The sequence below is a fragment of the Falco punctatus genome (genome assembly GCF_963210335.1).
Source record: "Falco punctatus genome assembly, chromosome: 6".
In the NCBI taxonomy this organism is placed as follows: Eukaryota; Metazoa; Chordata; class Aves; order Falconiformes; family Falconidae; genus Falco; species Falco punctatus.
Genome location: NC_137585.1, coordinates 20,601,575 through 20,629,317, shown reverse-complemented (window position 1 = coordinate 20,629,317; position 27,743 = coordinate 20,601,575). Strand labels below are relative to the sequence as shown.

Below are 27,743 nucleotides of genomic sequence, written 5' to 3'. Positions count from 1 at the left end.
CGATCTCTCTCATTTGAGGGGGAACAAAACGGGACATGGTCTTCCAGACATGGCCTAACAAGTGCAAGGGGACGATCCCCCCTCCCCGCGAGCTCTGGGCCGTGTCCCCACTGCCCGGCCCGGGTGGCCGCTGGCCGTCCCTGCTGCCGGGGCAGGCCTGGCTGGTGCCCAGCTCGCTGCCCACCGGGCCCCGGGGCCGCTCGGCAGAGCTGCTCCCCAGGCTGGGCCCAGCCAGGGCGGCTGCCGGGGCTCGTCCCCCCGCGGCTCAGCTCGGCCTTCGCCCTGCTCAGGGACACTGGGCCCTCGGCCTGGCAGGGTCCTGCTGGGTGGCAGCCCCCACCTGCAGATTGGTGTCATCTGTAAACTTGGTCTGATCCACCTACTTTTGTCATTTTCTTGAAGGCTCTTGTTCTCTCTGTTCCCCATTTCAACTTCTGCATATTGTGTTTTTGAACCCATGTAGACTGTCTGGCCATCTCTTGGCATTAATCCAACCGGATCATAGTCTCCAGTTAAATCTTTGGTCACTGCATTGGATGTTGGCTTCATTGTCATTCCCTGTGATTTATCTGGGTTTGTGCCATCTGTTGGCTTGTCGCTGAGCCTTCCCTGGGTGTGTGTAGGTCAAACAATACCTTATCTTGACCAAAACAACAGTCTTTCCAGGTTTTTGGTACTAAATAGAGAACAAATTTGTTAGAGGGTTGCCACAGCAAAGGAGCTACAGTGGCGCTTATTAATAAGGGTTTGCTTAGCTGCAATGTAGCACATGAGGCTTTGCAGGAAGCTTTTCGGTCAATTTCAGGTCAATTTCACCTATCAGAAAGTTTGAAATGTTACATGTTAATGTTTAGTGGCTGCCTCTCTTACACTGTTGCTAAATGTTGCAGTTCTGTTGAAGCAGCGACTAGACTGCAGGTCGTGCCCCTTATGCTTGGCCGTGGCTGTTGGCTTCTCAGGGAACTGGGATTTCTGAGTCTTAAATTAGAAATCACTTTTCATAAGCAGCGTATAAATTTCAAATAGAGGTCAGTTGGTTGTTAGGTGAGGGTAAATTGCATATAAGGTACCAGTAAGATAAGCCAAAAGTATTTGAAATAACGTAACTTTGCAGTCTTTGGATATAAAAGATTGCTTCTTACGTAAGTGTTTGAGGATATGTCTTAGATATGCCTTTACTGTTCAAGTTACACTAAATGTCAGAATTACTTTCTAAAATACTCATTTGTTTCACCTTTCAGAGAACACTGTTCTTACTATGCTCACTTTAAAAGCTTACTGAAGCTTCTGAAAAGGGACACGTCAGAACACTGATAAGAGTAGGCAAGTGATATCTGTGTGGCAGCAGCTCTGAGCTTTTTTTTTTAACAGAGGACTGCTACTAATACTACTATCTAAAGTATTTTTGTGTTTAAAGATTGCGTTTTTATTATAACCTGGGAAAATGGCTGCCAATTTTAGGATTATAGATCAATTTAAAATCTCTTTTCATTATCAATGACTTCATATTTATCAGTTCCTAAAACTATTTTTTTTGCATAAATATGGGTTCAAGATGAATGTTGATTTGGTCTGTTTGTTCGTTTTTTTGTAGAATAAAAATCTCCTCTAAGTACTAGAAGCTTTCAGTTTGAAGAACCTTCAAGAACAGTACTGTATGAGCAAGTGATGCTTTTTTTAATGGCCTCCTGGATTATTTTTTTTTTCCACGGGGGGGAGCAGTAGGCTGTCACAGGCTTCAGGGAGATTCAGGTCTTAGTGCTGAGCTGTGGGAAACTGCGGGTCCTTCAGCTGCCACATGCTTGAAAATCTGTTTTACAGTGAATAAAAGTCCTAGATAATCAGGTTTCATGATTGCTTTTTTCTGAAGAGTTACATTCTGAATTTGGATTGGGTTAAACATGAAACGTATTTTAGAAAAATGAAGGAAAGGAAATACCCTTTACGTTATTAGTAGTATGAAGAGTAGATTGAGTCTGGTGTCAGCTTAAGTAGAGCAATACAATTATTCTCTGAAACTATTGGTTGCAGCTATGCCCAATGGCACGCTCCTTCTTAGCAGGAGAGTGCAATCTAAGTGACTACATCACTTGGATTGGGGTGCATTTTGCTTTAATAGAAGATGCTGTAGTTGAGAAATGTAAGTAATTTTTTAAATTAATAAGTGCATGGCTGTTGCTTTAACCAGACATTTGCTTTAATCCTGGTATTCCAGAAATAAATCTAGAAATAGTTTCCTTCCTCTAAAAGCATTGGAAGGGAGGAAACATTCATTTTCATTGTTTCTTTTCATTTTAAATGCATAGAATCAAATGCTGTAAGCATGTAAGGTACTTTAAACATGTTATTCTAGAAAGACTAACAGCTCTAAATGATGACTGTTTATTCCCAAGCTTATTTGGGGTTCATTCTCAGTGTTTATATATCTCATTCATTGAGCAAGAGTGTCCCACATGCTGTTGAGACCTTGTTTTCCCTGCCAAGGTTGCTGGATTGGTAATGTTCATGTGGTATGCAGGTTCTATTACATATCTGTAACCTGTTTGTTTGGGGCAGAACAAGATATTCCAGTTGCAAGCCAAGGCTGGGCTTTCCCTTTGGAAAGATTTGTTCTGTCTGTTCTGCCAACAGCAAGCAGTCAAAATTCCTACTTCAAAATTTATTAATTTTTTTTATTCATTGTATATAGAGCTTAAACTAAGCAGAGCAAGCTTAAAGAAATGCTAGAGCAACACATCGGTGTTTTTGGTCATAGATTTACCGCAGTTCCATGGATATAGTTGAAATACCAGAAGACAGCCAGTAGGTCCTGGAGCATACCAGCAACCTGGATTTCTTTGCAACCAGGACCAGTGATGTCTTTCCTATGAGGTCATTTGTTGTTCTACCTCTTCTTTCTTGTTTTGACAGATACAAGCTGCCTCAAGGCCAATTCCTCCTCACATTTCTTTTTTAAAGTGACATTCAGTTAAAAGTAATTTTCTGACTGGTGTTTGAAACAGCTGTGGACTCTTATTCTAAGAACAAAAACATCTGAGGGTGCTGAGTAAGCTGTCAGGTGTCAAGTGAGACTTTTTTATCAGTGTAAAGAACCATGATGACTGGAAAAAGGCAAACATTACTGTTTTCAAAATAAAAGTAAGAAAGAGAATCCAGGGAACCTAAACACTGATCAACTTCACTTTTTTCCCTGGGAATGTTATGGAGCAAATTCTCATATAAACTATTTCTAGGCTTACGAAGGATTGGAAGGTAATTGGAAACAGCCAGCATGGGTGTGTTAAGGAAAAATCTTGCTTGACCAACCTGACTACCTTCTATGACTATCTCTACAGGTGTGGGGGGGGAAACAGTGGAAGCCACCTACTTTTAGCAAGGCTTTTGATGTATTTTCATGTAGTATCCTTATATCCGTATGAGGGGGTGTGAACTGGAAAATTGGACTACAAAGGTGGGAGAAAAACTGATTGCACCATCAGGCTTAAGGATTACCAATCAATAGTTTGAAGTTTTAAATGAGGGACTGTTTACTAGAAGTCTTTCTCAGAGTTGATAATGGTGTGAAACTATTTTAACACTCATCAGCAAGTTGGGTGGTGAGGTAGAATGCACTATCAGCAAGTTCCATGATAACACCACCCTTGGGAGGAGAGGTTGGTATGCCGAAGGGAAGGGCGGTCATTCACAGAGACCTTGGCAAACGGGACAAGTGAGCAGACTGGAACATTCTGAAGTTCACCAAAGGCAAACATACAGGTGGAGGAGCAGTATCCTGGAAAATGCCTAAACTGCAGTCTTTCATTACCTGCATGGGTTTTATAAAGGAGACAGACTCTCCTCAGAAGTGCCCAAAGAAAGGGCAAGATGCAGTGGTCGTAAATTCCAGTAAAGTACATTCTAACAGGTGAAAATAAAAAGAAATAGTAGTAGTCAAAAAACAAACCACAAAGCTTTTGAGCACAGAGGGGCTATGGCATCATCAGTCTTGAAGATTTTTAAGACTCGGCTAGACAGAAGCCTTTGCAACCTGATATGGTATTGAAATTATCTCTGAGCATGGGGCAGGACTTGATGACCACCAGGGGTCTTGGCCCAACTTATGTTTTTGTGGGAGTCTCATTTATATGGAAAATCTTTTTGGCTTAAGGTTTTTATATAGCATAGCACTTATCCTGAGACTGTCCATAAGACAGCCTGTTGCAGTCGTCACAAGCACATTCCCTAAACTGTATCTTTAAAGACCTTAGTGATAACATGAAAATAAAACCTTAAATTCCATGTAAAATACAGGTAAGCTTACGATGTGGTCATCTGTACATATGTGCCCAAAGCAATTTTATTTTCCCCTGCTCCTTTGACCCAGTTAGGTTTTGTCTTTATATTGGCTTGATGGGGGTGGGGGGGTGGGGGGAGAAAAAAAAAATTCTTCTTACTTGAAAACAACAAATTAGGTTTACTGCAACAGTCCATAACTTCCTGGGATAGTATGCTCAACAGTGCCAAATTGTGACTAGTTGTCCTGCTTTGATTCATATTTTCAGGATTAATCTCAGCTATCTTACATTTTTATGATATTAAACTGTTTAAAATTCCGTGCTTCAGCACTGAGTGCTCTCTCGGTTTGCAGGCTGTTCAGAAGTGGGGAGTTAGATTTTTGTTCTGAAGTAACTATTTTCATTTTTTACTAAAATCAAAAACTGGAAATTAGCAGGAAGTTGTAATTTAATACTAAGTTTTTCATCCATTCAAAATTAGCCCTTACCTGATGGTAAGCTACCATGTCTTGAACCTCATAGTTCTCTCTCCCAATTGCCTTTGTCCTGCTTGTCTTTGTCTTCAAACATCATGTGCTGATGCTTTATGAAATCTTAACTCTGAAATCAGGGATGGAGGCTATTAATGAAACTTAGATGCTTCTGGAAATAGCACAGCTCTTAGAAGGAGAGGCATTAATGCTGTGGAGCTAACGGGAGATCAGTTACTTCTATAAAGGCTATTTTTTGTTAACAAAAAAGGAGGAAAAGATTGCCAACTTGATTTCAAGCAGTGGGTCAATTTTATACATGAAACGTGCAAGCAGGTGAGAAAGGGAAGCGTAGTTTCCAGTATTGATCACTTAACACATGACTGATGGTAAAACTGCAGTTTTCCAGCTGATTCCTGGACTGTTAATTTTTGGCTTCAAGTCTCATATCTGTACCTTTTTGGAAAAACCTCTGCTCAGGTTTTGCACTCCAGACTTTTGCCATTAAGTGTGACAGGTGAAATTGTTTCAAAATAGGTCACTTGCCTTAAGGGTTAGTGCTTGTGGATTTTGACACCAGCCTCCTTCTGACACAGAAAAGTTGTATGATCTCACCCATTAACAAGACCAGCCTCATTTAACGATTTTTTTATTTCCAGATTCTGTATCTTGGACAACCTTCATCTGTTTGTTCTAGCCTCAAGCATTATTTACCTTGTCTAGTGTTTTATCTTTCACAGCTTAGAATCACCTTTATGTAGTGTAGTCCTGCTTCATACTGCTTGGCCAGGTGAGGCTTATTCCTGTAATCTCTCTTAGAATGAGTGGTCATATTGGTAAATTATTTGTTTCTTTGTTCTGGTTTAAAGTAATGGTATAAATAATTTACATAGCTGTGCTACTTAATCATATTCTGGCTCTTTTGTTTTTCGACCTTTCTCAGATTATGGGCCCATTAGAAAAGGGGCAAAAGCAGTCAGTGGGAAGTGCAGATTTTCTCCATGTTTTACCATAGAAGTAGCCACAGGACGCAGAGGTAGAGATCTCAGGTTAGAACCATCCGTGTGCCTATAGGATGCCGCTCACTTTCTTGTCTTTTAACAGCTATTTTGTTAGTTAGGGATATCACCTTATAATTGTACTCCTGAATTTTGTTCCACCATCATTGCTTCTTACCTCTTGGTTATCCATTTCTTTCTGTGTGAAACTTGTCTGTTTCTCATATTTTAATGAATATAGCTCATATGTCTGATGATGCTCCATGGCTTTGTCACCAGCAGACTTCATTACATATGCCTTTCTTTTTAGTTACCAATGAAAACACTAATTTTAGGTTAGTCCTCTGAACAAGATTTAATTCTCTAAGTAGTATTCTGTGCATCCATTGCTTCCTGATTTTGCATTTGGCTGCTTCTTTTTAACCAGTTTCTTCCCTGCCCCAATGGCAGCCTGTTCCTGTGGATTTATTTCTGTTAGTTCATTCTGCCTCCTGGCTCTCGTGGCTGATCCTGTTCATATTGACAGATACTGCCAATATCCGAGGAAGAATATTACTTGGGTTTTGATCCCCACCTCAGCTAACTACTGTTTTAACTGCTTTCTGACTGCATACCAGTTTGGGGTTTTTTTCCCAGTCCTTATTCTTTCTGTCAGAAGAATGTTTTCAGTACCTAACTTAAGTTGCCATTTCTCTATTTTGAAGGCCTGTGTATTCTTTCTTGCTTGTTCCTTCATCCTTCCCTTAGAATTCCTCATCTTACTCATGCTGGTTCATCTTAAAAAAGTAGTAATTTACCTTGTGAATTTTGAACCTTTTGATGCAAGATTCTTTATAGGTCACAGATAATTTCACTAATTATAACATCAAAAAAAATTCAGGCCTCTTCTGTACTGCAAGACTTGTACTGCCCTTAGTCTAGTTGACTGAAGGCTGTACTTGCCCACACAGTGCCCCTGTTGATTACTAACCAGCTCTAAATTAGCATAGTTGTTGGTTCAGGACTGTTGAAGATCTGTGGGCTGTCACATTTAAAGATGTGTGATGTTAATTTGAAAATATTCATGAAGATAATCTTTGATGTTTATGGTTTAATATGAAATATCTCTGTCCATACTGCAGTCTAAATACTGGGATTTGTAGAAGCTGTCTGTCCCTGCAACTGCAACTCTAATTTTTACTTCTGCAAAGTGAATTTTCCAAACTGCATTCGTGCTGTTCATCTTTTTGCTTTACTTTTTTAAAGTAGAACATTAGTCTGTGATTTTTCTTTCCTGTGTAGTAATTTCTTTCAGTACCTCTTTTATGATCATTCCTTTGCTTTCTGTGGTATTCCTCATAGTACATATAGATTCACATCATCCTTTAGTAGTTTGGATGCATCCATTTCGGTATCAAAGCTCATGATCTTAGCACACAAGGATTATGGTGATGATTTTTTTTTTTTTTTTTGTATCTAGTTTCCTAGTCTTTTGTTTTCCCATGCCATTAGGCAAGTGCTCTCTGAGGATCTTAGGTTAGAGTCCATTGTGCTTCCCAGTACTCCCTGTGACTGTGACAAGAGTGTGCAGGGTGACAGAAAGGATAGTGGGGCAGGAGGCCAGAAGAGGCAGCTGAGGGCCACCATCTGGAGTTTAAGAACTTCTCAGCTATAGAGATGCTGTATGGTCTCTACTAGTCTTTGCTCTTCCCCTCCAACTCAGGAAGTGTTTTATGAATATTGCTGCAACAAATAAAAACTTTGCAGGTTGAAGGTAAATTGAAGAGTGTATCTAGGTAACACAGCCTGCATCTGTTCTTTTTCATTTTTTCCGATTGTAATGTTTTGTCTAAGCCTATGAAATGCTCTTAAAAATCTTTAGTGTTAGCTCCTGTTGAAACTTGATCCTGTTGTTAAATGTTTTATCTTCCATCATCTGGAGGTAGAGATTTTATTGGTGGAAGAGTCAATAGTTTGGAGCTGCAGTAAGATTTCAGAAGTATGTGACATCACTCTGGTATCGGCTTTCTCCGAGGCTAGCAATCCTTACAGCTAAGTTGCTTTTTCTGTGGGTCAGGGTTGTGCAGTACTCATTGGGGAGCAGCTTCCAAGTAAAAAGGGTTGTACCTCACATCCCTATGTGGTTTTTGTTTGTGTGTCAAGCTTTTGGTAAAGAATGAATTTCCCTGGAGACTGGTGAGTAATTCTTATACATTTTAACAACTGTTTATCTTTAGACATGAAGCATTTCCTCCTCCTTTGGAAAAACACCTTTTTTTTTCTTTTTATCCAGCATTCAGTATTCCACAACATATGCAAAGTAGCATACAACTTTTATAGCATTCAAGTTAAGATTTTAAATAGCAACCTGATTTTAGGTAGAGATTAAGTGTTTCCTGATTTATTTCTCACTATAACTGTGTATAATTTCCAAGGGCTTTATTCAAACGTGCTTGTCAACTAGATCACATGTTTTAAGAGATTGAATGTAGCAGGAATTTGAGCTATTTTAATTAGTTTGCAACACTGAATGGGAAATACTTTCCAAATACACTTGTAAGTTACTTTATTTTATCATACAGCTCATATGGCAATGTTAAGATGACCGTGCTTCAAATGTTGTTTTGGGGGTTGTGTATGTGTTGTGAGGGTACCAAAAGGAAAAACAGATGCATTTCCAGTTAGTGTATGTATCTGTATGTATCATTGGCCAAGCTATATATTTGTTTCTATATGAATGTCATATATTGAGCTGCAAAATCTGTCAGCATAATAATTATTCAGGGAAAAAAAAACAAAAAACAAACCAACAACCCACAAAACTGTATGTGGTTGTATCTTAAGTTTTAAATAACTGATGTATACTTTAGTTTCCACTTCATGGCAACTATTTTCTCATCACAGAAGAAATGTAAAATACATGCCTTGTTTTCTCCTCCCTAGCACTTAGAGGTCTAATTGTGAAATTGCTGCAATACTATGACATTCAGAAATCTTGGCAGATTTGAATTTTGAAAGGTTTTTTATTTTAATATGCTGATAATCTTCCATATTATACCTAGCAAATTACAGCACACCTACCTACACAGAGGTATTTTGCAAGGGAAGCCCAGGGTTTTGCTGTGTCACTTCGGATTTAGTTTCTTTTGTTGTTTTCTTTAACGATTACAAGTATTGAAGGATGAATACATGCACAAATATCTTATTCATTTGTCTGAAGATTCTGGGGAATAGTGAAACTCATCCTGGTAAAAGTTAGGTACTTATTTTCAGCAGGAAATCAATTCCAGACTGAATTTAGATGATCTGAATCAGAGTTGTATATAGCTATGTGAATGTAATGTGTTAGCTTTCAGAAGCCTGTGCTTAGGATAATTTTGTTAATGTGTCAACTGGCAATTTTTATGATACAGTAGTGTGGTGATGTTATATTGTAGGTACAGAATTGATACCATATTTATGATTTATGTGATTTGGCAGATTACTGTTTGCATAAAAGTTCCTTTGTATCTCTGACTTCCTGTAGGTAGGTGGTTGGTGTCCAACCCAGAACTAAAAGCAGAGCTGTGGGAAGTGCTTTTCAAATTATATTGTCACACATAGAACTATTTTCTATGTCATTACAGTTGCCAAATAAATTTTAATGTTGAATTTAGATAAATTTTAATTATTCATTTTAATGAGATGTTTATCATACCTAATTGGGTTTTTTTAAAGCTTTGATAAGTTAAATTATATTACCAGTTTTATCAACTGTTTTTTAGTGTAATTTGGGCTTAGCTGAAATAGGTTATTATAGGCCTTTATATCAGACTGTCTTCAAAGATATTTAAAGTTCGTTGTGCTTTTTTATATATGTAAACCCTATCGAATGTACTATTGAACGGAAAAGATTAGAGGAGTTACACACTAAAATGAGGTGCTGGTAGCATTTTAGGTTAGGAGTCATATAAGTTGAATGACACAAATAGCTATTCCCATGTTCCATTGACTGGAATTTTGGATTGTGCATAAACTTCTAATTTGCTGCTTTTCCTTACCAAAAGAAAACATGCAGCTATACTTTTAAATTAATCAAGATAACTTGCTTAAATCCTTTCCAGGAAAAAGAAGGGAGAGTGGAGTGAGAGGCCTTTCTTAAATACATGTCTAAAGATACTTACTGGCTATATCACGTAGTTGTTAATCTGAAACTTTCTGGTTTTGTTGGCAAACTGAACACAGCCATAGTTATTTTGAGTTAGTGTGGCGATGGCTGGAATTTTCCAGTTGCTTTTTCTTACCTATAGGATTAAAAGTCTTGCTCATAAGTTTCCCATTCTCTTGCAGGATTAGGGTTTTTTTAAAGCAGAAAAGAATATAGTTTAAGTATAAGCAAGTGTGTGTGGGGGTTTAAACCTTAAAGTATATATTGACTGAAATGTGTGGCTACCTAATACAAGCTGAAAGAGGAATATATTGACATATTTGAAGATGTTATGTCACCAAGCCAAGCGACTGAAAGAAGCTTTTGGCTTTGCTTCTAAACTAAGCCAGTTATATCAGTCTTCCTATATTAATGGGGGAGCAGGGAGGGGGGTTAAATATGTTTCTTCTAGTATTGAAACTCCTATTTTATCTAAAGAATACGATCTCTAAAGGAACACAGACTGTGAACATTCAGTGTGATCTGTATTTTCCCTTATTTGGCTTTAGAAACAAATTTCCTTCATGAAAAGAGTGAAAGCAATCATTCTGCCAGAAATTTTCAAAATCTTAATGTGATGTTTATTTTGGGGAGTGGACAGAGGAAGGGTAAATTTCTGATTTCACTCAGCAGTGAAATAGATTAGAGCAGTGGTCACTGAATAAATTATTTACCTCAAAATACCTTCTGCCTAATGAAGAAAAGTACAAACAACATTCATGGGAAAGCAGTACCACTTGTTCACACTTGCTTTTGGTGAAGCTGATGAATTTATTGCATGGCCTTAACTTTTTATTTGATTTGCCTCATGCATTGATCTGTTTTCATCTTCTAGAATGTTCTTTTGTTGCAAAGTACTGAAAAGGCTTATTTTGTGAAGAACATGTTTGTTTCTGTAAAATGCATACTATGGGATCAAACTTTTAGCATTAAATCGTTTAAAACAGATATGTAGCAATGCCAATCATTTTCAGGGTCAGAGTAAAAGAAAATCAGTTTTATCTGAAGTTGATCTACCAATACATATTTTGACTTGTGCATTTTCTACTCCTTTAAAATGCATAAAGTAGGTTGTTTTGATTTGGATGTTTTTGCCTCAGTTATCACCAGGGAAAGGGCATGAAGTGGGAGGAGAGCATGGCAAGCTTTTTTGCTGACTTGTTGTTGGCAGAGCATTTTCAGACTCCCTGCCCGAGGCAGCCAGGGAACAGGAGCAAACTGAGTGTTCGTACACCCTGCAGTCAACTGACATCTGGAAATTTCTCAGCCCAAGGCAATAATACAGCCAAACTCCCTACATTCGTACTCCATGGAAGAGTTATTCAAGTGGCATTTTGTTTTCCACAAGTAAGACTTATTTTGTGCCCATTTTTTTACATGGAATGAGAAATTGCTGGTGAATCGTCTCCCCGTCACCACCCCCAGCCTTCCACTTTGAAAATTCCGTACCCTTGCTTTATGAGACTCGACTAGGATAGAGAAGGTGAATTAATATTCACAAATAGCTTCAAAGGCTGTCTTCAAATGACTTTTTTATTGTAATGTCCACCATTAATAAGTAACATTATTGTACTTACAGCTCTAGACAGTAGCCTGTTTTAGAGATGTCGCTTCTATGTTGATCAGAACAGTTGTACACAATAGAAAGCTGATAAGGAGTTAGTGCTGATCTGTGATACCTGCTCTGTGATCTAAGCTGTGCCTGAATCTTTAGTGGACACCAGGAATCTGGTTTTAAAGCAAACAAACAAATAAGTGAACAGTGTTCTTTTCTGCCAGGACGACCTGTCTTCTTAATGCAACATCTACAATGTTTGGGGTGTCTCTTTTTTATAACAAAGTTAAAGTATTGTGCTACTATAAACCTGCTGGCCATAAATATATTTCAACACCCCCCCACCCCCCCCACTTCCTCGCTAGGAGAGGGGGTACACCCATATAGAGGCTGGGTACCCATAAATAATATCAGGGAACAGTGGATGCCAGAAGAAAACTATTCTGAATTTAAGTGTCAGAAAGTACATAACATGCGAAACTGTATTGAGTAGCTGGAGATCTACAAAGAATTTGCATGGTATAGTTACTTTATATATCTGGAATTTCTCTAAAATTGCTGATTTGGGAAATACTCTATAAGGTGAGAGGTACTGTAAAAGCAACTTTTTTTACAAATTCTCTGTTTTATAGTCTTGAAATGCAGCCTGAAATCTGCTTTTCTGATAGAATGTGTAATCCAGAAAGAAAAAAAAATGAGGGATGGAGTTTTCACTTCTGCATTTTGTATGAAAATTCACTGCCTTGCAAATCTCTTCCTTATGTTCATGTTTTCTAGTGGTAAAAGGAGAAATGAGTAATACTTCATATGGTAAACTGCAGTTAATTTATCATCTTGGATGTGATTTTACTAGTCCTTTAAAATACTTTCTAAAGCCAGATTCAATGTAAGAAAAACTTAACTTCCCGAAGAAGTTGATAGGAGATGGTGTTCCCACCCAATACAGAGGGTGGTATTGGGTTTTCTTTGTTATTTAAAAAATCCATTGAAATTACTTTGCTGTCAATGTAATGCCTGCCACAGAAGTTTCCCTTTGTCCCTGACCTCTTCCTCTGTCACAAATCAAACAGACTAGTTGGTCATTTTTGCATTTGATGTTTCTTTGTGAAATTAGTCTTCACCAGGATTGTTTTTCATTACCATATAGTTACACTATTACAAATGTCTGGTACAGATGAACTGCTCTGACATTAAAAACATCACTTTTGCCAACTTGAGGCTGAGGATGTAGTTAAACCAATGCGATAGTCATCTGTTGTCAGAAAGGCCATTTCCAACTCCCCTTGCTGCACTCTGTGCTGTGAGCCTGCAGAAGGGTTAATGCCATGAAAAACAACTCATTTTCAGTTGTGTGAACTGGAGCACTGTGTGACTGCTTGAGCACTGGTGCCAGCACAAGAGCAAAGGGTGGGCTGGGCTTGTCATTCTAGAACAGCTAGCTATTTTCTCCAAGCACTTGTAAGAGTGTAGTCCCAAGATCTGGCTTTAAGCAGAAGACGTGGGCCTGCACACAGATGACAGCTGTTTGGTTGTTCTGGTGAACCAGGCATATGCAATTCCAATGCAACAGCCGTGTATATACCTGCCTCACTGTGGCATTGAAGCTGAAGCCTGTGCTGCTTCTGTCCCAGTTGCAGGTTGTGGGCTGCATTCTGTATGCAACAGCAAAATACTTCGGTGTTATAGCTGCCTTTGTGTTACATTAATTTTCAGTGGTCCATGGCGGGGGTGGGGGTGGGTGGGGGGGGTGTATGTGTGCTTCACATCAGAAAATTCTAGCTTCTGGAATTAAAACTAAAGAAGTCATCAACAATGCTGTTAGCATTTTATTGCTCAGTATGTGAGAGAGCAGCCTACCAGAGTTGGCTCTCTACAGCTTGTGTGTAGACTTTGACTGGCATGCTGCAATCCCAGCAGCTTGGAGTCTCACAACTTGAAAAAAGCACCTGTGAAAGAAACCAGCTCCCAGCTTCTGGCTTTCGCAGAAGTATGAATTTAATGCAAGAAAATGCTGGCAAGGTCATCAGAGGCATCTTGTCTGTTCAAGAGGAGGTATTGTCCTGCAGCTTTTTCTACTGCTGCAGTTAACCTATGATTTTAATTGGAAGAGGCAATCTGGTGTGCCATTTTTGATGGGATCTGTGTTGCTGGGTCAGCAGTAGTTTTTAATAGAAATTGAATGTTCTTTCAGTTGTATTGTGGGATAAGGATACAGTTGTGAGTGTCAGGATGTAAAACTAAAAAACTGAATTATAATATGTTTTTGCTGTGCATATTTCCTGCAAAGCTATCAAATCTGCTAACAGTTGTTTTTGTAAATAACCTGTAGTTGTTCCTTTGCATTTATGAAAGAAATGGATAACGCAGAACAATCTGTCTAGGTGTTGAAACCAAAGATGTGAAAGTACAAGGGGACGCAGCCAAGAAACACTTTTGTCAAATGGAAATTTCCAAACTTCTAGAGCCAATGGCTTAATTATATGAGACCAAGAGACATCAAAGTGATTGACATACTGTCAAAGAAGAGGGCATAAAAGCACTGGGTGGTAGATATAAACTCGACCAGATGGGGTGCTAAAATTTCACCTGGTAAATTGAATAATTATATAGCCTACTACCTAAATGACTTTGTTCTCATGGTACTTACTTGGGCAGTTCACCTTTTAAAATACCTGACTGTATGTATTAAAACACATTCTAAAAAGTAAATCTTATTTTCAGTGTAGTGAGGCCATATCCTAAAAGAAAATACCTTAAATTGTGTGTTTACGCCTCCAGAAATAATTTTTTTTCTTCGTTTAAAAAGGCCGAATTGGTTTAATCTACAGAGAAAGTATATTGTAGTCACTCTTCATCTTTTCCACTTCCTTACCTAATAATGAGTAAATGATGCCAATGTTACCATAAATCGTTCCTACTACTTCAGTAGTCTGCCTAAATTCTGATGTTCAATTATTCTATAAGAAGCTTGACATTGAGATGGGAATAAGTAGCTAAAACACTACATAAAGGGAATAGTACTTAATTTTGTGTCCAGGTTGACTTGGTTTTGTTGCTATTTGTAGGTAGATGAGTTCTAAAATCAATGGATTTTATCATAATAATTGTTAGTGTGAATATTCTTTTTTATGGAAGTATCTTTTTAATGCTTCCGTGAAAAAGATTATGGAAGCAATCTTTTTTATTGCTTGTTCTTTCTTAGTGATCTTCTTCTAACTAAGTTCACATTTTTGACATCATTTTGGGGAAGATGTTTAAATTGTGTAAAACATCCAACACACCTAGGAATCTTAAGTATCAGATGACAATATCTGATAACACTAGCGTGCTACAACTTTTTCTGTGTACATTCTGAACAAACATAAAGACATTTGAGTATCTGGAGCTCCTGCCAGTTGTGATGACGCATATAAGAAGAGATCAAGAGAAAGCAAACCAAAATTCTATTTGAAAGAGAGTTCATTTTCTTTTGCATTTTTTATATGAATCTGACTAATCACCTGTTACATAACCTTGGACATTTCCCTTTACATTACTGCCTCCAAATGCCCCACTCCTCTATTTTGTGCCTGGTGGCAGAGGAAGGGCTCCAGTTCCCAGCTGTAGTTTGGCTCTACCCGTTTCCATGGCATATTTCTTAGCCCTTTTCTTGTTGCATAAAACTGGGGGCTTCCATTGTGTTTTGATCGTATGCATCAAAGCAAGGAGTGAATGCTGTAGATTAATAGCATTAGGCAGCGTGGAAAATAGGTTCAACGTTAAGCGGTGGTTTTGCTGTTTGCTGACAGATATTCTTAGCACCAACAATTAGGCACAGACAATCAGAGTTAAACTCACGATAGGAGCATAAGAGCCATCACCGTAGATAAGACGGTGGGTCCATCTGGCCTGGCATTCTCTCCCTGGTAAAGTCTGGTGCCCATGCTTAAGACAAAGGTGTAAGAGGAATTAACACCACATCTCAGTGTGATACTCTTTGGTATTTTTTGTGGATAATATTATAGTGGTGGTTTTTTTCTGGAAAGCATTTGCTGAAGTGTCGAGGCCTGCCTAATTTTTAGAAATACTTGGAGCTAATGAGGGATAGTAGGAAATAATGAATTTAAAACCAGAGAAAAGAGAGAAAATGTGGCCTCTTTGCAGGTAAATCATTTTTCAAGTTTTCCCACAAACCTGACTGGTGTCCACACTGCTGGATTAAAATTCATTATACCTCCAACAGGATCTTTATTCTGAAATAGGAAGAAATGAACATGAAGTGCAAACATGAACATTAGTGTGGATGTTTCAAGAAAACTGTGTAGGGTTTGTTTGTTTTTTTTAAAGGATGTGAGTATGCAGAGAAAATCCTGAGATAATTTCTGATCTACTTGTGATTTCAAACAAATCTCGCACCAATTTTATTTGTTACTAATGTTTCAGTCCTTGCAGACTTCTAAACCAACTTGCTGCTAGTCTTCTAAAGCAACAGTATTAATATTTTTCTGAAATGATTGGTTCCTGAAGATTAATCCAAATGGACTGAAATAAGTAAGAGCTGAGCAAGGCTGAGCTGTGCCCTCGGACCTTGGAGATGACAGCTGATGCATTCAGTGTTCCAGTTCAGTGCCACACTTTATACCATGTGTGTCTCTGTACTTGACCTTTACATCATAAGCAATGAATATTTTTAATAGACTTTGTACTCTTTTGTCTGAGATGAATGCAGGCCACACATGATGTAAGCTTCAATTAATTATCCTCTGGGGTCTGGTGCACATATTTGCATATGCTCTGTCAGTGGACCACCAAGATTATTCAATTAAATCCTTACAGTGGCTTTAAGAAGGCCAGTGATTAAAGCATTAATGATGAGTGTTCATATATTTATTATATATATATAATTCTTTTTATAAATTTCAGCATCTATCCTTATTTCTTGCAAAATAGGACCTGTTGTGAGGGAAAGCCTGAGATACAGGATATTTCTGAATGGGTTCCACAATTAGAACTGATACACAAGTGGATGCACTGACACTTCAGCTGCTTTCTTCTATCAAATTGTTAAAAGAACTATTTCTAAGCATTTCCCAGATGGTTCTGTATTAACTTTGCAGAAGCTTGGCCCAGACCATTTTTCGCTCTCAGCAGACTGAGGAAGTGTCTAGTTATGACCTAGTATATTCTGATATAAGTGCTTGATAAACATGGCTTTCTTTTAAACTTTCTTTTAGAAGTTCTACTGGGTTATTAATAGAAGTGTGTTGTTGCTTAATAAAAATCACTGTTTACTAGAGATGTGATTGTGGAAGTATGCCAACTTTAAGGCATTGGGAAAGTGATTAAGAAATATGGAAGTCATATAACTGGCTGAAGACAGCAGTATAGTTTTACACTTCTGTGTAACTTTGGTGAAGATAAAAAAGGTATTTGCTTCATAGCTAATATTGTGATTCACGTAATCTTAAAAAAACAAACAAAAAAATCACACACCCCAAAAAAAAACCCAAACCAGAGTAATGATAAATAATGGCAAATGTGTTAAGGGAAAGATATCCCTAGAAGTCTGGCCAAAAGTAAAAAACCTTTAAGAGAAACAAGATATTTAACTAATTCTGTTAATGTATCTCATGTTTTGATCCTGATGTGCTTAGCTAGATTTGCAAAGCAAGAGTGTGATTTCACCAAACGTCACTTGAAAGTCTGCTGTTGAATTTGAGTGTGTTTTTTTTAACTTGAGGATTTACTGAAATTATTTTTTTTATATTTTTGTATATATTATATATTGCATCTGTATTTCAGTAATATTAATCAGCTTTACTTTACAGTTCTACATCAGGAGTTTAGTTGAACAATTGACTTGTGCTGTAACTTCTGTAATTATTCTTGAAAGACTGTCACTGCTCTAAATAGTTTGAGACTAAACTAAACAACATTGAGTTAAATGATAAGAAAAAAAATACTAGGCAAGTCATATATTTTAACAAACCAGCAAGCAGTCTTGAGTGAAGTTAATTGAGAGCTGATATCTAAGGAGACCAGCAATGGACACAAAGTGGAATGTGAGTTTGAGAGAATGAGAATCCATAAAATTTGGGTTATTCCAGTAATAAGTAATTGTATGCCATTACGGAAGAGTGGAAAGTAGGGAGAGGAAGAAGGTGTAATAGTGAAACATTTAAATTGTTGCATGAAAAGAGTGGAAAGTTAGGGAAGCAACTACATGCATGGTTAATCATTTCATGGTCCTCTGGTTTGTTAACTGGGGGGGACAGAGAGAGGCAGAGACAAGGCTTTTAAGTGCTAAATATTGAAAATGGGAGAGTTGTGCAGTAGATGATGAACATATACTCATAGTGTGCTCTTTTGTGTACACAGAAAGCAAAAAAAATGAACCAAACAAAAAATGGAAACAACACCCAAACCCCACACAATATGGTTAAAACGGGGATGAAAAGAAATTTGATCCATGATGTATGTGGGGCAAAATGGATCATTAGTGAGAGAACTATTAATAGGACACAACTACAATAACTTACTAAACACGTAGATTTTGTGAAGGGGAATTGCTCACTGTTCTGAAATACTTGTTCTGTATCAGAGAATGCTCTAAACTGGTCGAAAAAATGAGGTTAAGTGCTTGTAGGATCTATTGTTCTTATTAACAAATGCACAACTGTTTCCAAATGAAATCCAAAGTCCTCTGATTACCAAATCCATTGAGATCCCTTTTGAACTGAAAATGGAGAAGTGGTGGGACTGAGTGACAGGACAGTCAGGGTTGTCAGCGCTTGAGAGGTTCAGAGAAGCAACAGTGATGCAGGCTCTTCAAGACAAATGAAAATTAAGACATTGCAGCACAGCTTTGACTTTTTTTCAGGGTATGCCAAGTGGAGACATCTTGAGCTTTTGAAACCACATGAGCTTGCAATCAGACTTCAGTTGGGAATAGTTTTGACAGCAAGATTGGGGTTTTTTTGCATAACCCATATATTAATGTATTTTAAAGTATGCATACACATATGTAGGTGTGTGCTTGATTTGTATTCACTTTTCTTATTATCAGTAGCAGTTCTTTTTCAAAATGTAATTATTGAAAAACAAAAACTAGTAAAAGGAACTGTTACTAGAGTAGGCTTCTCTTGCAAAATGTGTCTAGATTTCATGGTGACATTGAAGCGTAAGATAAAATTGCATTTTGAGTTTGTACTTCTGTTCGTAACACTTGCTCAAGAGCGCATCTCACACTTCTAACACTGCAATAAATCATGAAGGACAAGGCTTGCAGAACTGAGCTTAGTGATATGTGTTGGAGACAGCGTCCTGTATAGTGAGCTTTAAAAACATTTGAAGTTGGTATGCAGCTGTTAAAGCTTTTGCTAGAAGTTTTTACTGAGATTGATTCTTAGAGTTGTGGAAGGTGACTAAGACAACTGAATTCTCTCTAATGTACTTGGTGTGATTAATTGCTCCAGGTAGTGTGTTACAGTCATGATCATGCAGTTAGACAGCCTAAGTGCAGTTGTCCCTTGTAAATTCAAGTCAGGTTTGTTTCAGGTTCTTAAAACCTTTAACATCATATGTGTAAGAAAATACCAATTAATGGTTCCTAATTAACTCATCTTAATGAAATATAGTTAGTTATTAGTCCGCTAATTTGTTTAGCTTCAGCAGCAAAGACAGCTTGTTCTTCGTATCAGAACAGCTGTTGACTGTGGCTTTTTGTTGCCCTCTCTGCAAGTTAGTTTTTACTTCTTCCATTCTCTCTGCCCCTTTTGGAGAGGCTGCAGCCTCTCTCCTGCATTGGGGAAGTGAGCTTTGGGCAGCATTAGGTGATCAGACATCTGCCATTGGTCTTCAAGAGGAAGAGGCAGTAGCAGCCAGGCTGGAGCATCCAGTGCTGGTTCTGGTCCACAAGCCACCTGCTGAACCATGCTACTCCAAATACCATCTTTCTTTAGGAAACAGGTTGTGGGTTTTCACTGCAGAATTTTTATGTTACTCTAGTTCAGGGGTCCTCAAACTACGGCCCGCGGGCCGGATACGGCCCCCCAGGGTCCTCAATCCGGCCCCCGGTATTTACAGACACACACACACACACACACACACACACCCGCCCCCCGCCAGGGGTTGGGGGGGGGAAACCAAGCAGCCGCAGATGGCTGCCTGCCACTGCATCCGTGCGCCGGCCCCCTGGTTAAAAAGTTTGAGGACCCCTGCTCTAGTTCTTGGAAACTTTCCACATAGTTATCCATTAAGGGATGCTTTGATTTCAACTGTCAAATCTGAGGCTTACAGATAGTTCTGCCTACTAACACCCACCTCACTATTTTCTCAAACTTATCTCAAACAGCAGTATTAGTAATTTTTACTAGTGTAGACTTACAGAATTGAAAATTTTCTTCATCTGCAGTGCTGCTATGAAGATACTGTTAGGCACTGTGCCCAGGGGTTAAAATGTGTGTAGTGAATTATTACATAAATTGATGACGCATGGCAAGTACATCTCACAAATTGCCACACTTCTGTTTAAAGATATGTGGCTTCTGTGGCCTTTACCAACTCTCAGTATCTTACAGATTCCCAAATATGTTACCTACAGGACACCCTCCCACAAAGTTTTGGCAAAATTTAAAACAATAAAACTTTCTTCTTCTGAAAATACACAGTGCTTGATTAGAAAGGACAGTTACTTGCTAAAAGCTTCTCTATCTGTAATACAGTATACGCTATTTTAGAAGGTATTTCATCCTAGCATTTTGAAACATTTGTATTTACTATTTGCATTTAATTACATAAACCTACAGTTTTACATTGGAAGTACGTCATGACAGCATGTTAATTGTATCTGCCTAAGTGAGAAAAGGCTTTGGTTTTACATAAATATTTTCATTGGATTAAAAGTCTGATTTTTAGAATGGTCCTATTGACAGAAAGGTTTACAATTTCAGGGCAGTAGTGCTTAATTTTTTGGAAAATCTCAATAATAAATGAAAAGCTGGATTACAGTCAGTTGTATAGAAATGTTCAGGTGCTTTTTCATTACAGCAGCAGCAAGGATAGCAAAACTTGTATAACTAACTAAGAAAGGCCTAAAAGGATAGCCTACGGAATTGACTCATTGCCTGAACAAAATAAATTCATAGGAGACCAAAAAATGGTGACAGCAGCAGCTATAGTTTAGGTGTTGCAATGTCTGCCAGGAATATTAGTAGACTTTTGTATGCACCTTGCCAAGCATGTGCACACACAAAGGATTCAACACTTTGCTCTTAGCAGCATATGTGATGTTATACAGGTCTGTCAGCACTTTGCTTTGAAACTTGCTGTCTCTTTACACCCTCTTTTGTTTGGACTCCCTGATGTTTAGTTACCGTGCTCATATGTTTTCCAGTGGAGCCATGCAGCCTGGTTTTCCAAGTTGTTTAAAAAGCTTAATTGAAAAAGACTCGTAATTCTAGGGTATGATAGCACTGACAAAAAAGTGCTTGCATCTGCTATTTACTGTACAATGTGGCATTACAGATTTAGTAAAATAGAAGTGTTGGTGCAGCCACAGACCACATCCTTGCTAACAGTTGTGTAGGGACTACATTTACTTAGATTTTTTCCAAATTCAAACAACTTTTTGTTAGATAACTATAAGTTACTGCATTTATTTCAATTAGAAAGGAGACATTGGTACACTGGAAAGCAAGCACACAAGGTAAAAATTGGATGTGGGATTTTTTGTTTGGTTGGGGGCGGGGGGGGGGGTGTTCGGTTTGGTTTTGTTTTTTTATTATTTCTTCCCACCCCAGTTCAGGAATTAAGTGCTTCACAGAAGCAGAATAAAGCTGGCCTAGACGTTTGTCTTGAGTTGAACTTTACCTTTAAATGCAAACATTTAGCGTTAATGTAGAGAGGATGACTTTATTACTCTGGTAATTTTGGTTGCCTTACTTAATATGTAATCTTTTAAACTATTTTCTCATGAAGCAGGTCTGGAAAATGCATAAACCAGCTTCTCTAAGAAATATCTCTATGTACTTTGAGTGTATTTGTGATATATAGGGATTACGTTTGCATAGTAGAGATTAGATTGTCAGATTATGAAATTTAGACAATAAATGTTAGGAGGCAGATAATTGGTGTAGCATTCTTCTGAAATGTGTTCTTCAGTTTTCTCTTGTCAAAAGGAACATTCTTTCTAAAGTAAAGATATGGAGGCCTGTTGAAAGTTGTGTCCTGGCTTTTGTTTGTATTCTTTCACTGAAGTAGAACTCAGCCTTTGCTTTGATGGTCACGTTGAGAATGAGCAAATGAGAAGACCTTAGCATTTAGGAACACATAAATAAAATCTACAAAGAAAGGGCATGGGAGAAGCTTTGAAGTGGCATCTAGTTTTAATTTTAGTGGGAGAAAACCAGATGTGTCTTGGGGAGTTCTGGGCCAGCTCATTTTTTTTATTTTAGGAGGACAGGGAACTCAACCAAATCATACAATGGAGAGACCCCAAACCAACTGCCCCACCCTAGGACTTTGATCTTTCTTGCCACTGCTGAGTGAACTGCTCTGTTCCAGTGGAAAGATAGTCTAACCCTTCATTTTTAATTGTGTGCAGCTTTCTGTATCTGTACAACTGGATTACAGATATATCTTTTTTTTTTTTTTTTTCTTGTCCCCCTATCCAGCTGCTGTTATCTGAGTTTATTTCCTATCCAAAAAATCCTGGTACTGTTAAAGGTGATAGCAATTTCAGAATGGTAAAATTGGACAGAATGTTGAATTTGCTGATTTTGTGGTGTTGTGTGTTAGAATAAAATAATCAGTACCAGGTGGTTTTGGCTCAGCAGTCCTGTAAAACACAAGGTAGAATGAAAACAACCAACCCTGCTCGTGTAGGACTTCCACTGGCAAGTCTGCTCCTGGAATTATGCATTCTATTGCTACTTACAAATAGAATAATATATTTGAATGATGCATTTGAAGTCTTTATATTTTTATGGTTTTTAATAGTGCTTGGATCACATTTGACCATCAAAAAGATTGCTGTTGACTGTACATTTAGTGAGTAGCCTAAAACTACACAACAAGGTTTTTTGAATGTGTCTAGAAATTAGTAAAATAATCCTGTCTTCTAAAGAGATTAAGGGTCTCAAGGGATGGAAGGGAGAAAGAGAGTAGATAAGAAGGCAAATAACATGAGTCAAATTCAAGGTTGCTGTCGGCTTCTAACCTGAACAAGATAAATCCTTTTGCTCTGAGGGCTTGTCCATGTGCCAGAGCTAAGCTACCAGCTAATTGATGCCAAAGCTTGCAGTGTTCAGAGGAAAGGACTGGGAAGGAGAAGTTTAAAAATTCTGGAGAAAAGAGGTCAAGTTGGTGCTGCTAAGCTGGTATCAGTTGTTTTGCCCTGAGATAACTAAAAATGGGACTTGTCCCTGTGTGAGCTATTTTGGTGTGGTTAGTATTTTGTGTTGTAGGGGGTTTTATTTATTGTTTGTCTGGTTTTTATCTTTTTATAGCAGGTCATTGTCCCAGGTCACTAATGGAATCAAAATCCGAATATTGATACATGGAAGAACTATGCTATATTTTGCATTGAAATACTTATCTGTCATATCATCTTAGTCAGCTGTGTCGATTTCTGGAGCCCAACACATCCCAGCAGCAAATATTAATGAGGAATAGTTTCTGGCACATACTGAGGCTGGAGAGTATGCTCATGAATACTAACAAAATACGCAAATTTTTTCCATCTCTGGCTGTGGTGTTTAGCATGCCATTAATACAACCTAACCATGGATGCTAAAATAGTGAGTCGGTTCTATCCTTCAGTATAGGTGCAACAGTGTGTGTGTGTATAGTTACCCTGTGTTCTCAAAATGTGTCGATATAAAAAAAAATTGATTGGAGAGAGAAGGAAGAGCTGTGTTGTTTCCATGTACCTCTTGGAGACTATATCTCTGCATAAGCAAAAAAAATAACACACTGGCTTCTAGCTGCCTGTGTCAAAGTGAATCACTCTTTACCACATAATAAGAGTACAGACACATAAATATGCAGAGTTGAAGCTCTGAATTACACACTGGGGTTTGTATAAAGTTGAAGTTACAGCTCTCAGTAAAAAAAAACAAATAAAAACAAAACAAAACAAAAAAACCCCACCAACTTTTCCCCCTGAGATTTATTGATGAGGTATGTATTATTATAGTGTAATAAATGAAATAGTAAGCGTGTGTGTGGACCCAGAAATTCATGGGTAAATGAATAACTGTCTGAATCAGATGCTGAAGATTGTGAATACCAAATTGTAGTTTTGTTCTAATGAAACTTTCTGTAGTCTGCAGATCAAGTTTAAAACAAATGCCTTAACCTACTGTTTATGTGGGAGGGTTATGACAATGATTACCAAGCTCTTGTACACCTTACGCAACTATTTTGAAGAGTCTTGTCAAAATATCAGCTAAATCAATGCCAAAAATGAGGTAATTCAGATAAATAATAAAAATCTTTTCAAGTTGATGTATTAAATATCTACTAATTCAGTTAGACATATTTACAGTCATTGTACTACTTAGTTGTACAAGCTGAATTTGCAGTGTTCGTTCACAAGATTTCGCTTGTGTCTAAGCTGAAAGGAAGGAAATATGGTTCTTCTTTTGCCTCGCCTTATTAGAAGAAAGTGACTATAAAGGTCTCTCAAATACTAGAAAGTACTGTGTATCCCACAGGAGAGTGTTTCATGTCTAAGATATCTTTTTGCCTTCTTTATGTGATGTCAGCTATACCTCTGTACTTTTTGACATCAGTGTGAGTGGTGAAGAAAGCTTTTTATGTTATCCAAAACCATTTTGATATTTTTGCAATACTGACTTGATATATGACTCCAACCTGAAAGAAAATATTCTTTAATATGTTTGTGCCAGTGCTTTCTCTCTTTTCTTCTTTTCCTTCCCTTCCTGCTTTCCCTGCTGGTTTTGTATGAACCTCGCCTTTCCAGTCTTTGAGTGTAGCCGCTTCCCGTGTCAGTGTGAGAGCCAGCTGCACTCCTACAAAACGGGATGTCTCCACTGTAGTGGTCCTGGGTATTGACGGTCCTTGAGCAGAAGTAGTGATCCACTTATTTCTACAGTTCTAGGTGTCAGCTGACAACTAGCTGACAAGGTTTAATGTGAACAAGATGGCAACATCTTGGCAAAGCCAGCTCATCTCCATTTTTTTTTTTTCAGTTTGGTGTTAGAGTTTCTGAAATGTAAGAGGGGGAGAAAAAGAAAGATTTTGGAATTGAAGAAAAAGAACAATCACAAAAAAAGCCTGGATGCTTCCTCAGGAATGTTTTGACTTTTAATTCTCTTCAACCTGGGCCATTTTCACTTGAAAAATGTGTTAGGACCATGGCAATTAGGAGTGGCACAGAGGTACTCAGGTCCTCTTTTCTGTCCCCTCATTCTAATAGGTGCATTTCTGCAGTAGAAGCTTCTTTAGAAGCTAAACTTAGAATTCTGTTGAATTTAGTGTGAAGAATAAAGAACCAGCATTCACTAGCTCATTAGTTAAACCCGTAAGGCACCTATCCATTTAGGTATTACTAGTTTTTAAAATCCCAGTAAAGAAAGTGCAAAGAATTGGGCTGTCTTTCTAATCTTGCACTTGAGATTTATGCAGATTTATCCAACTATCCATTGACCATTAAAGTAGTGTGAATATTTTATTAGGCTTTCGTTTGGAGGTAATTAACTAGTAATGCTTCATAATAGCAAAATGTTATGATCTAAGGGAATTTTTTAACAACATGGGGAATGTTTAGTCTTGTTAAGTCTAGGTTGTTTTAAGAATCGGGAAGGGTAGAGAGTGTAACATTTGTTTTGAAAGATAGTTCTGAATGCTAAGATGATTAAATGAATAGGCAATAAGAGAAGTAGGTGCTAAGGATGAAGTGCCATCCTAAGCTTTTGGTTTTTTGCTGTCCTGCAACTAATACACCTTTTTGTCCCAGGTTTGTTCTCTGTCTAAGAATATTTTTCAGGGCTGAAGCTGTGAAAAGAAAGGGAGAGTATTCTATAAGATACCTTACATGAAAAAGGTTATCATCACATATTCTTCGCAAAAATAAATACTATCAAATGGAACTACTATCTTTGTGATCTACAGTGTGAATTTCAGATACTGGGGGGTTTGCATTATATATAATTTTTTATTTATAAATATTATTTGAAGTGTGAAATACAGAAGAGATGAGGGTTTTTTGAAGCATGTGTATTCTATCCAAATAATGCATCTATGTTATATACTTACTGCCTGTTCTTAATCTGATGCCGGCTCGTATGCTTTTTAATCACTGAATCAGGTTTAAATCTCATCAGTGCACCTTTCCTGCTCTTTCCTACATTTTGGAGCTAGAGACTTCAGAGCAGGTTATTGCAGTTCAGCCACCCTTGCCTCTCCTAGGTGCACGGTCTTGCTGCTGTGCCAGCTGGCGGCTCCGAGCTCTCAGGTGTGCTGGTGGCATAACTGGGGCTGGAGCCCTGCTGCTTGCGTGGAGGCTGGGCGTGGAAAAGCCCTGGTCTGCAGCAGGCACAAGTTAGAACTGTCAGCTGTTTGACGTACCTGGTAGGCAGTGAAGGATATTCCTCCCTTTCTCTTCCTTCCCCTCTAAGGGCTGTAGGGCACAAGTCAAAACATTTCCTTCTTGAGTGGTAGCAGCTAATAGTTGTTGGGTTTTGGCAATTTCTTCCAAATTGTGGGAGCTGCTGTGATCTAGCAACACCTGCCGTTCAGGGGAACGAGATACTGCAAAGCGAACATTTTGTGCTGCTGATGGTGAAGCCCTCAGCCACAGGCCCCCTGCCACTTGAGGGTACTCCCAAGATTGCTGCAGGGCAGTAGCACTCCGAATTAAAAAGTCGCCAGGAAAAGTAGAACTCTGAGTGCAATCACTCTTGTACCAATCACTGAGTATTTATTTGTATTACTGGAAAATTTTAAACTGGGAACTTCGTGTTCTTAGCTGGAAGACAATCGCTTTTGTGATAGTGATATTTGATCCCTACAGAGCAGTTGTTTGTCTTATGTTTAACCTGTCCCTGTCTAGCTGAAGTCCTGTGTATGCATATATAAAGACTTAGCTGAAGTGAATTATCGGTGATCATATATGATCTAGTAGTACTCTTACAGCTCTAGTTTTTAAATTCAAAACCATTAGCAACCCAGTGCCAATGTTTCCTATCTCTTTCCGGGCTATTAATGAAGATCCTTTAATACTTGTTATCATTCTTTTTATTAGTTTATACATATGTATATGCATTTGTGTATGTGTGTACACATACATTATTAGATGCTGTAATGAAATATTCATAGTTGTTTTCACTGAGCTGATATATGAATCCGGTACAATGAGTATGCTTGAGTTGGAAAACCAAAAAATTATTGCCTAATAATTTTCCTTATCTCTCTACCACAGTCATAATGAACGAAAAGTAACCTGCAAACATCCAGTAACAGGACAGCCATCGCAGGACAACTGTATTTTTGTTGTGAATGAACAGTAAGTGGCATCTGTTTCAGTCTATAAAATATATGTTTTAAAACTTGTTAATATTGGAGTAAGATTCAGTCATTGCTAATTGCAATGTTTATTTTTTCCAGGTCAGACAAGCATGTATAAAGTTTTAATTATTTGTTTAAATTCTTTGAAAGTAACATGAAATATTGACTATGAATTTTTAAGATTAAAAACCATAGCCCAACTTAGTTATATGATAGAAATGCACCATGTTTATGCACTGTGTGAATTACCATTTGCCACTTTATCCTGTAGTGGTAGCCAATGACCTGTATATTATTTTATAAACCAGTAAGCTCCCAAAAAGGAATAAATTTTGTAATCACTTAGGGACAATCACATGCCGTTATTCTATTGTCTCTTGCTTGATAGTTTCTCCTCAGTTGGTTATTTTCTTGGCCAGTTGAGACACTTTCTGAATCGCTAGATAAGAACTTGGGTTTGCTAGGTTTGCATTAGTTTTGTAAAGTACACAATATGAGACACCATGCATGAAATTCATACCTGACCTCAGGATTTTATATGGGTATTGGGTGTCCTACTCACCACCATTGCTGCAACGTGTTATACGGTGGCTTGAGTGAAAACCTGTGTGAACTGTGAACTGCAATATGTGAAATTTCACAAATGTGCATGTTCTCATTGAAGTGGGACAAAGCCATATGGGGCCTTTGAAGAGCATTTCCTTCCATTTCCATCTCTGCTCATACCTGTCTTTTTTCTCCTCCCACCAACACCTCATCCTAACAGAGAAA

General features: G+C 38.0%; 1 protein-coding gene across 24 annotated transcripts in view; it reads left to right on the top strand.

Moving 5' to 3' along the window:
* PLEKHA5 (pleckstrin homology domain containing A5) overlaps positions 1-27,743 on the top strand; it is a 169,263-nt gene that overhangs the window by 70,417 nt on the left and 71,103 nt on the right. For all 24 annotated transcript variants that reach the window (XM_080391768.1, XM_080391775.1, XM_080391767.1 and 21 more), the window contains one exon: positions 26,887-26,970. In XM_080391768.1, coding sequence (XP_080247894.1) covers positions 26,887-26,970 — 84 coding nt within the window. The remainder of the gene's footprint in view (positions 1-26,886; positions 26,971-27,743) is intronic.